Genomic DNA, 15,378 nt, shown 5'->3' with positions numbered 1-15,378 from the left:
ACACATCTAGTGGGGGATGACAGGTGAATAAATAGGGCAATCACAGCACATGCAGTAAGAGCAGTTGTGGGGGAAGCATGGGGGGCATAGGTGCCCCAAAGAGGAACCTGAACCAGCCTAGAGGTCAAGGAGGGCTTCCTTGAGGAGGTGACATCTCAGTTGAAGAAGTTGAGTTAGCCAGACCAAGGCTGGGGGTGGGGCGTGGTAAATATCCCAGGGAGAGAGAACTCTGAGTTCAAAAACCAAGCGGAAGGGCAGAGCAGTGCAGAGCATACATAACTGAAAGACAGGCATTCTGGCTGGAGGGCAGGGGCCAGGGGCAAATGACTGGCCTGCGGTGGATAGCAGGGGTTCTGTGAGCCTTGTAAAGGAATTTGGCATTTATCCCGAAGTGTTTATCCTGCAAGTGTTTTAAGCTAGGGAGCTCCTGTTTCCCACCTGAAAAGCCTTTACCCCCTCCTCCCTGTGCACTCAAATCCTGCCTCCTCAGGGGGGCCAAAACGTGGGACAAACCTCCCTTGGTCAGGCCCTTGAGGCTTTGAAGGAGAATGGGCAAGGGGCTTGTGGGGCTCCAGCCCAGGGGAAAGCGCCAAGGGATGGAGGTACTGGGGCTGGGTTTGGGGGCCAGCTGGTGTTGGAGTTTGGGGCTGAGGCAGGATTTGAGCTTGGAGTCGGGATTTGGGGGCTGGATTCAGGAACATGGGTCAAGGTTGGGGCCAAGGCTGAGGCTGCCATCTAAGATCTAATTCCAGCATTTGGAGCTGAGGTTTCAAGCCAGATTTGGGGTTGGGATCTCGGGCTGGGACTGGAATTGGATTTAGAAATGGGGCTGGGGGGTCAGGGTTGGGATTTGAGATTCAGGGTTGGGGCTGAGATGTGGGGTAGGGGCCTCGGTTGGAGCTAGGAGTTCTAGTTAGGGTTTGAAACTGCAGCTGGGGCTGGGGTTGGGTTTAAGGCTGGAACTAAAGCTAAATTGGGTTGGAGCTGGGGGATGGGCTCCGGCCCGGGCTCTGGGGCAGATGGACAACATTCCTACTGCTGCCCGGGTCTGGAAATTGTCTTCGTGCCCTAACAGCAAGGGACAGAAGCCCCTCCCTTCCCAGGAATGCCTCAGCCCAGCAGAAGGAGCAGCGCCACGTCAGCCAATCGTCTCAGGCCCTGCCTTGGAAACACCTGTTGATCCTCCCCCCCTACCCCCCACCCCCGCCTGAGCTCACCCAGGTGCAGGTCAGGCAGGTGAAGCGCCTCCCCGGAAACAGAGCTGGAGCGCCCCACCTGCCCACCCTGCCTGCTCAGATCGGATCCAGCACCTCCAGGCTTCTTGTGAGTGCCCCGTGGTCCCCCCTACCCCCACCATTCACCGTCTCCCACTGGCTTTTCCCCTGAGAGCCTCCACCCCACCCCCAGCCTGGCTCCATGGTCCCGGCACACCTGTGCAAGCACTTTCAGACCCGTGAAGTCACAGCCCTGGGGAATGCTGGGACTGATTCCAGGGCCCCTCCCTCGGCCCCTCCCCCACCTCTCTTGGGGTTACCTGCAGCTGCCCGTCCTACCTCGTGTGCGGGGCAACCCCTGCTGAGGGATCGTGGAGGACGGATACCTCATCAGAGGTGTAACCCACGTACAGCCATGAAGTCATAGTCCCGAATGATCCAGGACCTGCGTCCTATATATAAAGCAGGAGTCCCGTCCTAAACGGGAGGAGAGAATGTTGTGTTCTTTTATTCAGAAAGCATGCTCTGGGCATCTAAGCATGCTCTGGGCATCTATTCCCATTGGAATTCTGACCTGGAGATTTTAATGCCCCCACCCCTCAAGATAAAAGTTATCATCCTCACTTTTCAGATAAGGGTCCTGAGCTCCAAGAGGTGAACTTACTGGGGGCTTCTCTGACCTCCCCCAAGCCCCTCTTCTGACTAACCCACAGCCAGCACTCATCACAGGAACACACCTGCTATAAACTGGGGCTCCCTGAGGGCAGGGGCCGGGCTGCTATACTTTGCCCAGTGGGAGTCATGCTGACTGGCCTCTGGAGGATGTGTTCAATGAGGAACCACTGCGAGGTCCCTCGTCCACATACCCACGGTGGCAGGGACTGCAGCTGGGGGTCCAGTCCAAAGCCCTCCTTCTCTTTGTACCACTTTAGAGAAATCGTGGAGGAGGATGGCATGGGAGTGCGGTGAGAGGGAGAAGAGTGGGGGAAGCAGGAAGACCGGTGAGGAAGTTGGGGGGAGGGAGGTTGAAACGCAGAAGCAGGAGGACAAGGGCAGGGAGTGGGACGGAGACATGTTTAGAGGTGACACGCACAAGGGAGGGACACAAGAGGAGGAGTGGGTTTGCGGTAAGATGACGAGCTTGGGTTGGAAGCCGTTGCATCAGAGGTACCTGTGGGACATCAAGGTGACAATTGCCTATGGGTCTTGGAGCTTGGGAGGGAGATCTGGGTTTGAGAGAGAGAGGGATTTGGGAACCAGCAGCCATGCCTGTGAGGTGGGATGGGGTGTTGGGGGTCAGATCCTGACTCACGGAGAAGGAGTCGCAGCCCAAAGAGAGAAGATTCAGGGTCAGGCAGCTGGTTGCAGAAGGGTTAAGTCATAAGCCCCCTCCCTGCCCACAACCCTCCCCCCAGGAGCCAGCGGTGACAGCTGAGGCCATGTGAGTCAGATCCTGAATGAGGCTTTATCTCCGGGTCTCCATCCAGTCCCATCGTCCACCGTGGCACCAGCTCCCTCGGCCAGCCGGGATGGGACAGGCAACTGAGACAGCCAGAGCCAGAGAGGTCAGGGACTGGGCAGGGGGTTCCCTGGATGGGTGAGGATGCTTTGGGTGGAGGGAGCTCTCCTGAGATCTCTGGAGACGCATTCCCGAGGGGGCAGTGCTAGGGAGGAGGTTTCCCTGGGGGGGTGTTGGTTGCAGGGGACATGGGAAGATTCCCAGGGACCATCCCCAAGGCTCCCAGGAGAGACCATAAGGGGCAGGTGGGCCAGGGAGATAGCAAGTGTGATTCTCCCCCCTGCAGGTGATGGTGACCATCCCCTGGACCGTGCGAGGAACAGGACTCTGGGCCTCTGGCCGCCGCGCAGGTAGTGGGGGCTCCAGGCTATGATCCGTACCTCTGCCCCCTGACGCGGCCCTCTGCCCTTACTCGTGCCGGATCAGCCATGTCTGAGGGAGAGGCTCGGGCCCCGCCGGGCCGGGGGCTGCCGCCGGATGTGCTGGCAGAGCAGGTGGAGCTGTGGTGGTCCCAGCAGCCGCGGCGCTCAGCGCTCTGCTTCGCCGTGGCCGTGGGCCTCGTGGCGGGCTGTGGGGCGGGTGGCGTGGCCCTGCTGTCCTCCACCAGCAGCCGCTCGGGCGAGTGGCGTCTGGCGGTGGGCACAGTGCTCTGCCTGCTGGCCCTGCTGGTCCTGGTTAAACAGCTGATGAGCTCGGCCGTGCAGGACATGAACTGCATCCGCCAGCCCCGCCACGTGGCCCTGCTCCGCAGCGGCGGCGGGGCCGACGCCCTGGTGGTGCTGCTCAGCGGCCTGGTGCTGCTGGTCACCGGCTTGACGCTGGCAGGGCTGGCCGCCGCCCCTGCCCCCGCCCGGCCGCTGGCCGCCATGCTGTCCGTGGGCGTCACCCTGGCTGCCTCAGGTGCGCTCTTGCTGCTGGGCCTGCTGCTGTATCAGGTGGCCGTGAGCGGGCACTGTCCCCCTACCCGTGCGGCCGCCCCCTCCGCCCGCAGCGACCACAGTGGGAATGGCAGCGTCTTCAGCATCTCAGGACGGTTGTCCGCTGGCCAGCATCACGAGACCACGTCCAGCATCGCCAGCCTCATCTGACGGAGCCCGGGCCCTCCTTCCTGTGACCTGCCTCAGCCTCCACAGAGCCGTGCCCGGGCGCGAGTGAGGGTGTGTGCACACACGTGTGTGCACACGCACCAAGGGGAGAGTGACTGCATGGGTGTCCCCAGGACTGCTCAGCCCTCTGAGTGACTGTGTGACTGTGATGAGGGGCCGATTTGCACCCACACACCCACGTCACAAGGAGGGAACTGCTTCTCCTTGGAGCTCGGGGAACCGTCAGTCTGCCTGTCTGTGTCCGGGGCCTCTAGGCAGAGAAGGGTCTGGGATCCCTGAAGATCCCTGGCCCCTATCCCTAACACCCCTCAAAGGCAACTCTGCCCTGTAACACCTGTCAGGGATTTCCCCAGGAGAGGCTGCTGCCTGCCCCAGAGACTGCGCCAGTGAGCCCTTTTATCAAGGAGACTGAATGGTGATAGAGTGGACAGAACACAGGCTCCGGCATGACAGGCCTGGGCTGCAGTCCCCCCCTCTACCACTCACCAGGTGGGGGCCTTGGGCAAGTGGCTTAACCTCTCTGAGCCACGGTTTCTTGAGCGTCATGGTCACGGTCATCAATTGTTAGGATCAAATGATATTATTTACGTATAGAAGGACCGGGCACACGGCAGATGTGCAATAAAAGTGGTGGCTGCTATTAGTGGTATTGTCTTTATCTCACCATCTCACCAAGAGACCTTCCCTCCCCTCCCCCTCCCCTCCCCACCCCCAGCCACCCCTCCCAAAGGGAACACATCGTGCCTACCTCAGGCTGACCTAAGGTGCCTTGAAGGTATCCTCAGCCAGACCTGTGGTCTCTCCTCATAGGTACTAGGAAGCCTGAGGGGAGACGGGATGAGGGGATGCTTAGCTTCAGGAAGGTAGTGCGTCTCTGGTCCCAGGGAGAGGGTGTTGTGGGCAGGGAGGATGGTGAGTCCTCATTTGCTTATGTGCTGGTTCCAGATGAAGCCTGAAGTATTGGGGTTTTATCGCCTGGTTTCTCTGGAGGCTGCAGCTCCTAACCCCACCTCTGAAACCAGGACATCCTCTTCTGTGTAGTTGCAGCACCGGCGGACCCGCCTCTGGGTTTCCAGGCACGGGAGGGGTGTTGGACGCCCGCTTGGGCATGAGAGTACCTGCCTGCTTGGGGTCAGCCCCGGAAGGGCTCTCCCTTTCTGGAGGCAGGGGCACTTCCTGTGTGACGAGGACAGAGGTCCACTGGAGGAACGCCCAGGAGCGCCAGTTACTGTTCCATCACTTGCTGCTTCACAAAGTGAAGGTTATAGGAAGCCCCACGGGGGGCACCGAGAGAGGCCGGGAAGCCAGACAGACGTGTTGCCTAACAGGTGTTAAATGCGGAGCTACAGAGGCTCTGACAGGAGAAGATTGCTTTCGGCTTGCCGAGATCAAGGCAGTTTCCTGGAGAAAACACTAAGCCAATGGATGAGGGAAAGGGTGTTGCCAGGCCTGGGAGGGAGAAACGTGAGCAGAGAGTAGGGCAAGTCCAGGTGCACCGGGAATTCCGTGCACCTCAGACTCCACATATTCAAATGTGAGCCCCTCTCCTCTCTACCCTGAACTAGGTCCCCGTCTCACCCTCCACCCAGCATCCAGGTTAGAGACCTCAGGTGCCGAGGTTCCGCCTTGCTTTTGCAGGCTAGTGTGCAGACTCCCCAACACGACAGGCCTCCCTCTTTCCTCAACACACCCACGAGCCAGCCACGCTGCACCATTGTCGTGACTCCACCACGGGCGGTCCTGGCACGGGCCTGGGCACATAGTAAGGTGTGGATGGGCGGATGAAGGACTCGGCTTGGTGAGACCCACCTATAACTGGGAAGGGTAGGGAAGTTAGCCCATTGTCCGCTGTTGGCCCTGAATCTTTCCCTCCTGAGGCCCCGCACTGTCTTCTCTAGAAACTCTCATTCTTCCTGGGCTCCCAAGAGGGAGCTCTCACTATCACCCAATTCCTGGGCCATTAGAGGACCACAGAATGCCTCTTCCTCCTGTTAAACAGGGATAAATCCTGTTTCTTTTCAGCTAAGACAGGGTTAGACTCTTTCACGATATTTCTTTTAAGAAACTAAAGGAAAACAGAAACACAGAAAATTGCGGGGGGGGGAAGAGTTACACAGGAAAATGTCTAGATGAGCAGCTACTGTAGGCCAGGCCCGTGTCAGGCTCTCCTGGGAAGGATGCCAGATGAAGAGCATGGTTAGTGCCCACAGAGGACACTGTGGACCTATTCCAAAGGGCAGTGGAAGTCGGCATGCACACACACAACTACAACATGAGAAGGATGGTAGGAGCTGGGTGGAGGCCCAGGTGGGGCGGAAATGCTAATACTTCCTGATTCACTAAAGCTGACCCCCACAACCTCCCACCTCCAGCTTGAGTGCTCAAAGCTGTGCACGAAACCCCATCTTGGTCCCCATGGCAACCAGTCATCCACTGGCCCCTCTGCTCTCTCTCTGTCCCTCTAAAACAGCGCATTCTGTTTTCATCTCCCATCTGGCTCAGATCCTGTGACCCATCGTGTCACCCACTCCTTGACAGAGTCCTCAACAACTTAGCCCCCTGACCTTTGGTCCCACCCTCCCAGCAAAATCCCCTCCGTGGATGAACCCTCACACCAACTAGCTATGAGAGAAATCTGCACAGCCGGGCAGCCTGGTGTCACCGTGATTCCCTATCACCAACCTCAACCAGGTCTGAAACTCAGCTTACCAGTTACACTGTTTCCCTGGCCAGCTGCTGCTCCCACAGCGCCCTCAAGTTCTCTCCACTCCCTTCACACCACAACATCACCCCCTCACAGCCCCCAACACTGCTCTCTGCAGATGACTTGGCCTCCCTCGCTCGCCATGAGAAAATAAGAGTCGTGGGGAGGAAAGCCTCCACCTTGCTCCTGCGAAATCACACCTCCTTTACTCCTGTCTGTCAAACGGTCTTGTCAGCCCAGCTGAGGAATTCGGACTTTGTCCTCGGGACACTGAGAAACATGGAAAGATTTTAATTAGGGGAGTACTCTGAGCAGAACAGGATTGGGGACTCGCTGGCTGCAGTGTGAAGCCAGGATTGGTCTTAGCAGAAAAAAAAAAAAAAATGACCAAAGAGCCCCAGAAATGCCATCTCAGCTGGCCCCTGAGGGATGAGAAGCAGCTGGTCAAGAAGGTTGGGAAGAGAATCCCAGAAAGAAGGAATCGCAGAAGGGCCCAGAGACAAAAGAATTGGTTCCTTCGAGGAACCACAGAAGGTTTGGGTGGTGGGAACATGGAGTATCAGCTGGCAAGAGGCAAGGGTGAAGCTGGGGGGATCCCTGGGCCCCTCCCGGGCTTCAGAGGCTCCCTAGCAGGTAGCACAGTTTCTTAAGGCCAAGAGGAATCCAGTGAAGGATTTTAAGGAGAGGGATGGCCTGGCCGGAATTGTATTTTAAGACAATTAGAATTAATTGGAAGAGGTAAAAATGGAGGCAGGGAAATCAGTTGGTGGATTGATGCCACCTCCAGATGCGAGATGACGCGGCTCGGACAAGGGTGGGGGTGGCTGCTGGGACAGAGTCAGACAGGACAGGTTTGATGGATGCTCAGAAGGTGGGACCGACAGGTCTTTGTGACTAACTACCGGGAGGAGTTTTAGGATGGGACTGATGTGATGGGTCCATGATGATTGAAAGAGAAGTTGAAGACACAAGGCAGAGAAGAGGCCAGTCTTCAAGTCCCTGAGCGGGGAGGCGGGGAGGGTGGATCGAGCCCACAGTGGAGGGATTGGGCTCACAATGCTATTTTGATAGGAGAGAAGGAAGAATGTGGACAGGAATGTTTGTGGGTTTTGTAGCAGGAAACTGACAACTACTCTCTCTGTGAGGCAGAGGCCATTTTAAGGAGCTGCTGCCGAGAATGACCAAGAAAACAGCGAGGTTGCTGAAGGCTTTGAGAGCCCGCGGGAGGCTGGAGAACAGGCAGGAACGGAAGCACAAGCACGGCCTGGGCAAGGCGGGCGGCGAGGGGGGCGTTCCTCCACAGCACGCGGAGGGCGGGATGCAGGCCTCAGGTTGGAGTGTCACCTGGAGTGTGTAATGGTGACATGACAGGGCAGGTAAGCTGAGGATACTAGCAAGAGGGAGGCTGACATAAAGGGCCCTGTAATCTAAACTGATGTTGGGGGAAAAGACAAGAGGAGCTGTTGGAGACGGCACAGAGAGGTCTGGATCTCCTAGAAGCTCCCACTGGGCGGCAGGCGAGGTGGAGGGAGAGAGACCTGCCACATGTTCCTCCTGGGCCACCTGGATGCTGGATCCTGGAAGAACATGTTCCTGAAATTTCCAAATGTGTTCCAGTCCAGGCGGTCCTTCCATCATATCCAGTCACACCCCACCTGAGACCTCAGGCCCCCCTCGAGGAGCTTCCTCCGGGCCTCGGGGGACCAACACAAGCTCAGTTCTTGCACACTGACTGGGTTGCCTTCCGGACTGCTCCCCGGGACATGTGAGACTGCCCTGGGCATGGCAGAGACCGGCCCACTCTGGTCCCCTCCCCAGCCAGGGATGGGACATACCACTTCTACCCTCACAGCCTGCTCTCCCAAACCTGGAACTTCCTGGCCCCCATTCACACGGGGCAGAGGGGCTCCAGCCCAGGCAGGGTGGGAACAAGTCCAGCTACCAGGAGATTCCTTCGCTGGGTCTGTTTGATCATGACTTAGAGGTGAGATGAGGGCGTTATTGCTGAGTGAAGCAGGCAAGTTGCAGTTAACATGTTTGAGCCTCAACTTCTCAGTCTATAAAATGGGATGCCTGCCCAGCAGGGAGGTTGTCAGGAAGTGCTAACACATCAGTATTATTGTTGTTATTGTTGTCGTGATTTTTATATTCTACGGCATCAGAACTTCTAATTCAAGTCCTTTGCTGTTCTGAACTGGATCTTCTGACCTGAGTCCTGGGAAACAGAGAAGTTCAAATCCCAGCCTGGAGAGAATGAGGAGGAGGAGGCATGGCAAGCTCCTCCTTCAGGATTAAGACTGATCACCTGTCCCGCGGAGCAACTGCCCCGGCGGTGCCCATACAGATATGGCTAATACCTGCAGATGCTCGGTTCTACTTTACACGTCACTCATTCAATCCTTCTAAAACTGTGTGAGGCAAGTACTATTATCATCCTCATTTTACTGAGAAGAAATTGGAGCGCTGAGGAGGTAAGTAACTTGCCCAAGGTCACACAGCAGGTAGATGGCAGAACTGGGATTTGAATCCAGATAGTCTGTGCTCTCAACTCAGTTTACTGCTCTGCTGGGCTTCTTCAACTTCATGTCCGTGGCTTGTGTGACCCCTGTCTTTGGCCTCCACACAAGGACCATGGATGTGGCCTTACTCTGGGGGCAGCAGGATGAGGCAGCCAGGAAGCTAGGCTGTCCTCTGCAGTCAGGTCTGGGTTGGGGCTCCCTGGGAAGAGAAGGTGATACCAGCTGCTGAGGGGTAAGGACAGGGTGCAGGGCCGGGGGCAGAGACGGGCTGGGATCAGGGTCTGAAGCCAGAGGAGGGCAGACCAGAGGGAGGCCTCCCAGCAGTTCCAGCATCCCCGGGCCTTTGAACCTGTGGACCCAGGTGGTGCTCCCTCTTCGTGCCTGGGGCCAGGCATGCGGAGCTCAGTGGGAACCATTCCTCAGGGGAATCCAGCAGGGCCGCTCTCAGGGTCCAAGTTTCCTGCCACCCACAGCTGGTTCTGAGAGGAAGCCTTCCCTTCCAACTCTTCTTGGTGCTGGGCTCAGAAAAGTGACTTCTAATCTGGGGTTGGGCCCTTACCTTCTCCTGGATCCCTCAGAGGTTCTCACTCAAGTCTCCTAGAAGATGTGAAAATGGGGACGGCCGAGCTCTTTCCTAGCCCCGAACTTCAGGCAGGGCAGCCCCTCCAGGTGGACCTTGGGAACGCATGAGGGCAGGGGACAGACCCACCTGGGTTCCCAGCAGCTCCTCCCCCAGAGGCCAGGACATGCTCTGCTACTCAGCCTCCTCTGCGGGCTCTCGGGCTGGGGCCCACACAGGGCCTTCCCAGGCCTGCGAGGGGGTCAGCTGTCTCGGGACTGAGGAACAATGGCTGCGGCTGGGCTCCCCTCCTCCCTGGCGGCTTCTCGCCAAGCTCTCCTGCCACGTGCTCCTCTGCAGTCGAACCCTCTTCTGCCAGTGTTTCCCTGCTCAGTCTTCAGCGCCTCCGCTACCCCGGCCCCTCCCTGGTGATCTCATTCACTCCCGGGGACTCAGGGAACCTACTGTCAATGATTCCCTAGCCCACATCTACAGACCAGCCTTCGCCCTGTGAATCCAGCTGCCCCAGGCATCTCTCCCCTGGAAATCCCATGTCTGGCATTGAACCCTCACTCCCCCCAAACCTGCTCTTCCTCAAGTGCCCAGCCAGCCGGTCAGAAACCAGGGTGGCTTCGTTGATTCCCTACTCCCCACGTCCAGCAGCCGAAAGTTCTGCCAACCACACCTGCCATCCGCCCCCATCCCTTCCAGATGTGACCCTGCCTCTGTCACACCTCTGGAATCTCTCTGTTCCCTGTACCACACCTTCGTCATGTCTGGGTCTCTCCCCTGCAATCCATCCCCACGCACGGCATCCCCCTCTTCAGCTTCATCACTGGCGCGGGCACCCTGGACCCTACACTGCAGCCCTCCCGGACCCCCTGCCTTTTCCTCAAGAACCCCCCTATATTAGTCAGCCATCACTTTCTTTCTCCACTGGCTCTCTCCTCAAAGGCTAACACTGCATCCGGTGGACACATGTGAGTGGCTGCCTGGTTCCCGACGACTTCCCCGTTTCTGGCTGGGACTGACCTGGAACAAACAGGTGGGATCCCCAAATCACAAGTGGACTACAGGAGCCTGCCCCCACTGGTCAGAACTGGTTGCACCAGTAGTAGATACTTTTTTTTTTTTTTTTTTTTGGCTTTGTTGGGTCTTTGTTGCTGTGCGTGGGTTTGTCTCTGGTTGCGGTGCATGGGCTTCTCATTGCGGTGGCCTCTCTTGTGAAGCACGGGCTCCAGGCATGCGGGCTTCAGCAGCAGTGGCAGGCAGGCTCAGTAGTTGTGGCGCACGGGCTTAGTTGCCCCGCGGCATGTGGGATCTTCCTGGACCAAGGCTCGAACTCTTGTCCCCCGCATTGGCAGGTGGATTCTCAACCACTGCGCCACCAGGGAAGCCCCACAGTAGTAGATACTTGACTCAAGCTGGACCAATCAGATTCTAGCACCTGAATGCTTGAGACCCAGAATCAAGAGTTTGGCAGTCCCAGGCATGGAGCCTCATAAGTGCCGATAAATGACAAAGCACTAGAGGTCCCATGCCTGACCTCAGGCGGCTGGGACCACCTGCTTCCTGCCCTCCTGAGTCAGCTGTCCCTTTAATTCACCCCCAAAACTCCTTTCCATTGCTTGCAACCAAAGAAGCTTAACTCAAGTCTCTGCCGTCTTGAAACTGCCTCCCTTGCCCCAAACTCCCCCCCAGCAACCATGACTCTGTCCTTCTCTCTGCCAAGGTTCTTGATAAAGTCTTCCACAGTAGACTCCACGCCCTCACCTTTCATCCACTCGCCTGTCAGCCCACGGGAGTTCTACAAAGTCAACAAATATTTATTTAGCATCTTCCGTGTGAGAGACTGTGACACAGAGCAAGGCGCAGACTGTGGCCTCAGAGAATTCACAGTCTAGCCCAGTAAGGGGTTAGTGCAAATTGTAATAAAGATTAAATTTAAACGTGGTAAGAGACTGGTAGGGAAACTCACAGGTGTTATGGAAGGGAGGGGCTCCGGGAAGGTGTCCCAGGGAGGGGATGTCCGAGCACTGTCATGGCTTTGAGTGACAGGGACATGTTTGTGCACAAGTTTCAGTTCAGGAAAATGAAAAATGAGTGACTTCTTCCTATTTTTATTTAAAATGAAAATAGATTTATTAGTATCTGTGAAAAACATAATATATTATAACTATTTAGATTACCACTTGATTGATAGGAAAAAAATCTCCCTGAGAAACTTGGCACAATGATTTTCACCTGCTAAGACGTTATCACCTGGGCACATGTGAAATGCTGGCAGGTAGGCAGCCCACATGGGGTCTACTGGCCAGGGATTCTCATCACTGTCATAAAGGACTTGGGAGAAGAGAAGGGCAGGGAGACAAGGGAAGAGTGTGAGCAAAGGTCCATGGAGAAGCAGCATGGTAGGTGGGGGAGGAATAACAAATAATTGGTTAAGCAGGGAGTAAAGTCGGGAAAGGCAGGAAAGGAAGCCAAAGGCTGACAGAGACCTGATTTCACAGCCAGGGCCTTGGTAGGCTTTATCCCAAGAACAGGAGGGAGCCATTGAGGGTTACTGAGCAAGAGAGGGTGTTTCACTTTGGTGGCTAGTGTCAAGGGAGGGGGGATTGATCTACCCCTGCTCCGCCCTTAAGCCCTAGCCACCAAGTCCCTGAGGCTTGTGGTTCCCACAAAGTATCTCCTGTCCTTAAGCTGTCGGGCATAGGGGTGGGGGGGTCCGAAGATGAGGGCTCAGAGGGAGAAGTGGTCCCTACTGGCCTCCGTCCCCAGCCCACCAACCCCAGGGTGAATGTAATTGTCCTCGATGAAACCATCATCATCGTCTTCGCCCACCTCGGGGCGGACCCCTTTCACTGTCCCAGACAGCGGGCGGTGCTGGTAGCTGGCACGGTATTTGCGGCAGAGGTGGCATTTGGCAGCAAGTGCGATGAGGAGAGAAAGGACCACAGCCCCCAGCACGACCCCTACCAGCACAGGCCATGCCCGGGCCCCGCTGCCCAGTCCAGGGGATACGGCCGATGCTGTGGGGAGCTCCGAGGGCTCCACAGTGGCTGCAGAGAAAGGGAAAGTGTTAGGGATGGGGCCCCCGATTGGCTCCCTGGGGAAACTGAGAGGCGTGGGGCAAGTTCCTCCCCGCAACCTCAGCACCTAAGGGGTACCCAATCCCCTCCTCAGCCTCCCTCCCACTGTCACTCACTGTGGTTTGCCTCACTCATTGAGGGGCCGGAAGACACTGGTGAGCTTCAGCCTCTGCCAGAAGAGCCCTGGCTCTAAGGAGACTCCCAGACGCCGGGCAGCCCCAGGGCACAGAGTCCTGGAACAAACACACACGTTTGGATGTCAGGGATGGCCACAGGGCGCATGTTCCAGGCCACACTCACAGCTGTGTGAGGGCGCTGCACAAACTCCGGAGACTGGACAATTGACCATAACCAGTTGCCCGCAGGAGAAAAACAAGCCGAGCCACGGGAATTGGCTGTTTGTAAGGGAACACCCGGAAGCGGCTGGAAAAATACCTCAATGCTGGAATTTACTGAGCACAACTTATGATTTGGTCACCAGGCAACGTGCTTATGGAACCTTGTAATGAGGCCATAAACATTATCCCCGCTCTCCAGGCAAGGACTCTGAGGCCCAGAAAGGTGAATCCACTCAGCCAAAGTCCCAGGACTTGAACCCAGGTCTCTGATGCCAGGGCCCAGACCCAGGCTGCTCCCCTGCTTGGTAAGCTGAGGATGGTAGGTGGGGCAGAGGCAGTCCTGGCTTCCAGAGGTTGGGCAACAGCAACTGCTGGGAGCTAATGGGCAAAAAAAAATGGGAGCCATGCGCTAAAGCGCATGGAGGACGGTGCTGGGCTCCACCCAGGACAGGAAACTCCAGACACAGCCTGGCCCCTCTGCTCCTGAGTCAGAAGCCCTGCGTCCACACCCACCACCGCTACCCTCAGCCCTTCAGGCACATTCCTTGTCCTTTCACCTCTGCCCCAGGGGGTGGTGAGCTGTATTCTAGGAGTAGCCAAATGTAAATCAACTGGATCAGGAAAATATCTGGCTGAGAATCACTAGGGGCTGGGAAGGACCTAGAGGAGGAAGAGCATCTGGGCCAGAGGAGGGTCTGGGGGAGCAGCACCTGATTCTGGGGAGCATCTGGGTTACAGAAGTACCTGGAGGAGGAACAGCTGGGGCTGGAGGTATCTGAATCAGAGGAGGACCTGGGAGGAGTGTCCAGGCTAGGAAAGCACCTAAGAGAGAAGCACCTAGTTTAGGGGAGTACCCGGCCATACTCCTTAATATCAATACTGTAATGATGCCCTCGCTCCTCAACTCCACATTGCCACCAAGCCCCATGAGTTCTTGCTCTCAATATCCCTAGAATGCCTATGCCCCTCCTCTGCACCCCGCCGCCACTGCCCCAGTCCAAGCCACCTTCATCTTGTACCTCAACTCTTGCAATAACCTCCTAACTGGTCTCTCCTCACCTCTCATCCATTCCTCAGAGTGATGGGCCTATGGCTCAAATCTGACCCCATTACTCCCCTGCTTAAAAATCCTGCACAAGCTCCGCAGGCCCGCAAGGCTGAGTGCAGATTCCTCAGCACATCCTTCAAGTCCTCGCAATCCAGCACGCAATCCAGCACACAGCCTCCAGTTCCCTCCCCGTGCTACACACACACACCTACATGCGCGCACACACACACACACGCACCTACACGCAGGCACGCACACACACACACACCTACACGCGCGCGCGCGCACACACACACACACACACACACACCCTGCCTTGCCCTCTTGTTTCCCAGCCACCCCCTCCTGTTTTTTGAGTCCCCCATCCCTCAAGGTCAAATCAGACCATACCTGACTGTGAGGTTATCCCAGGGCCCCTCTCATCACCCCCTTCACTGCCCTGCCCAGTCAGCCACCAGTCAGAACTGGCCAGTTACTAGATGGGCAGCTCCCTGGTCAGGGACTGGGCTGAATAACGTGCGTCCTGGCGCTGGCAGAGAGCTTAGTAGTCAGCTGCTCCGTACATGTTTGTGAGATGAGTGGACGTGGGGGTAGGGCGGGGGGTCATTAGAAAGGAGGAGTAAATCATTCACTCATCCATTCATCAGCAAACATTCATTGGGTGCCTACCACGAGCCCGGCAGTAGGCACTGGGTCCTCAAAAAAAAAGAAGGATTTTGTTAAATTGAAATGAGTTGAATTCAACCTGACGTTTTTAAGATTTTACTCCTACTCCTTTCCTTCCTGCCCTGTCCCGGTGAATTCTTCCCAAGGACACACACACACACACACACACACACACACACACACACACACACACACCCTCAGGCTGTCACCCCACCCCTTCTGGTCACATTTCTTCCACCGACAGAAACACACCCCACCCTGATTTGTAGCTCCTTTCCTGCTCCCAGGAGCCCTCGGGGATCTGTGGGTTCCCCACCCCAGGCCCCCCGAGTGTCTTTCCCTCTGCTCCCCACCTGTAGGAACTGTGCACAGTCCGCGGAGGAGCTTCCAGTTAGAGCCGGCAGGACCCGGCCAGGTGGGCGGGCCAGAACTGCAGCTCGACTCACCTGTGGGCGCAGCAGCCAGGCGGGGCCGAAGCCGCAGATGAGGGCGGAGAGCAGAGCCTCCAATAGGGAGGACCTATGCTACACCTTCCCAAGAATTGCGGAGAACCTTCTGGCGCAGGCCTCGCCCCCACCCCCAGTGCCGGGGGCGGGGGCGGTTGGGGGTTTAGTGC

General features: G+C 57.0%; 2 protein-coding genes across 7 annotated transcripts; one reads left to right on the top strand and one right to left on the bottom strand.

Moving 5' to 3' along the window:
- Positions 1–1,196: 1,196 nt before the first annotated feature.
- Positions 1,197–4,478, top strand: TMEM125 (transmembrane protein 125). Its single transcript, XM_029230850.1, has 3 exons — positions 1,197–1,323; positions 2,630–2,779; positions 3,020–4,478. The coding sequence occupies exon 3, from the start codon at positions 3,162–3,164 to the stop codon at positions 3,819–3,821; it is 660 nt and encodes a 219-aa protein (XP_029086683.1). The 5' UTR covers positions 1,197–1,323; positions 2,630–2,779; positions 3,020–3,161; the 3' UTR covers positions 3,822–4,478.
- A 6,435-nt stretch (positions 4,479–10,913) lies between these two features.
- CUNH1orf210 (chromosome unknown C1orf210 homolog) lies at positions 10,914–15,374 on the bottom strand. Of its 6 annotated transcripts, none has more exons than XM_029227228.1 (4): positions 15,209–15,374; positions 13,793–13,870; positions 12,827–12,943; positions 10,914–12,680 (listed from the first exon to the last, which is right to left on the bottom strand). In XM_029227228.1, the coding sequence occupies exons 3-4, from the start codon at positions 12,843–12,845 to the stop codon at positions 12,361–12,363; spliced, it is 339 nt and encodes a 112-aa protein (XP_029083061.1). In that variant the 5' UTR covers positions 12,846–12,943; positions 13,793–13,870; positions 15,209–15,374; the 3' UTR covers positions 10,914–12,360. The 6 variants fall into 6 exon arrangements, with proteins under 6 accessions (XP_029083061.1, XP_029083058.1, XP_029083059.1 ...); XM_029227225.1 differs by lacking the exon at positions 15,209–15,374 and adding an exon at positions 15,116–15,198; XM_029227226.1 differs by lacking the exon at positions 15,209–15,374 and adding an exon at positions 14,487–14,606.
- Positions 15,375–15,378: the final 4 nt, after the last annotated feature.

This window comes from Monodon monoceros, unplaced genomic scaffold (genome assembly GCF_005190385.1).
Source record: "Monodon monoceros isolate NGI ecotype Baffin Bay Population unplaced genomic scaffold, NGI_Narwhal_1 Super_Scaffold_18, whole genome shotgun sequence".
Taxonomy (NCBI): Eukaryota; Metazoa; Chordata; class Mammalia; order Artiodactyla; family Monodontidae; genus Monodon; species Monodon monoceros.
This window is presented reverse-complemented; position numbering and strand designations above follow the sequence as displayed.

Excerpts from the sequence above, each read along its gene's own strand:
- TMEM125 (XM_029230850.1), top strand. The coding sequence starts at position 3,162 with ATGTCTGAGGGAGAGGCTCGGGCCCCGCCGGGCCGGGGGCTGCCGCCG.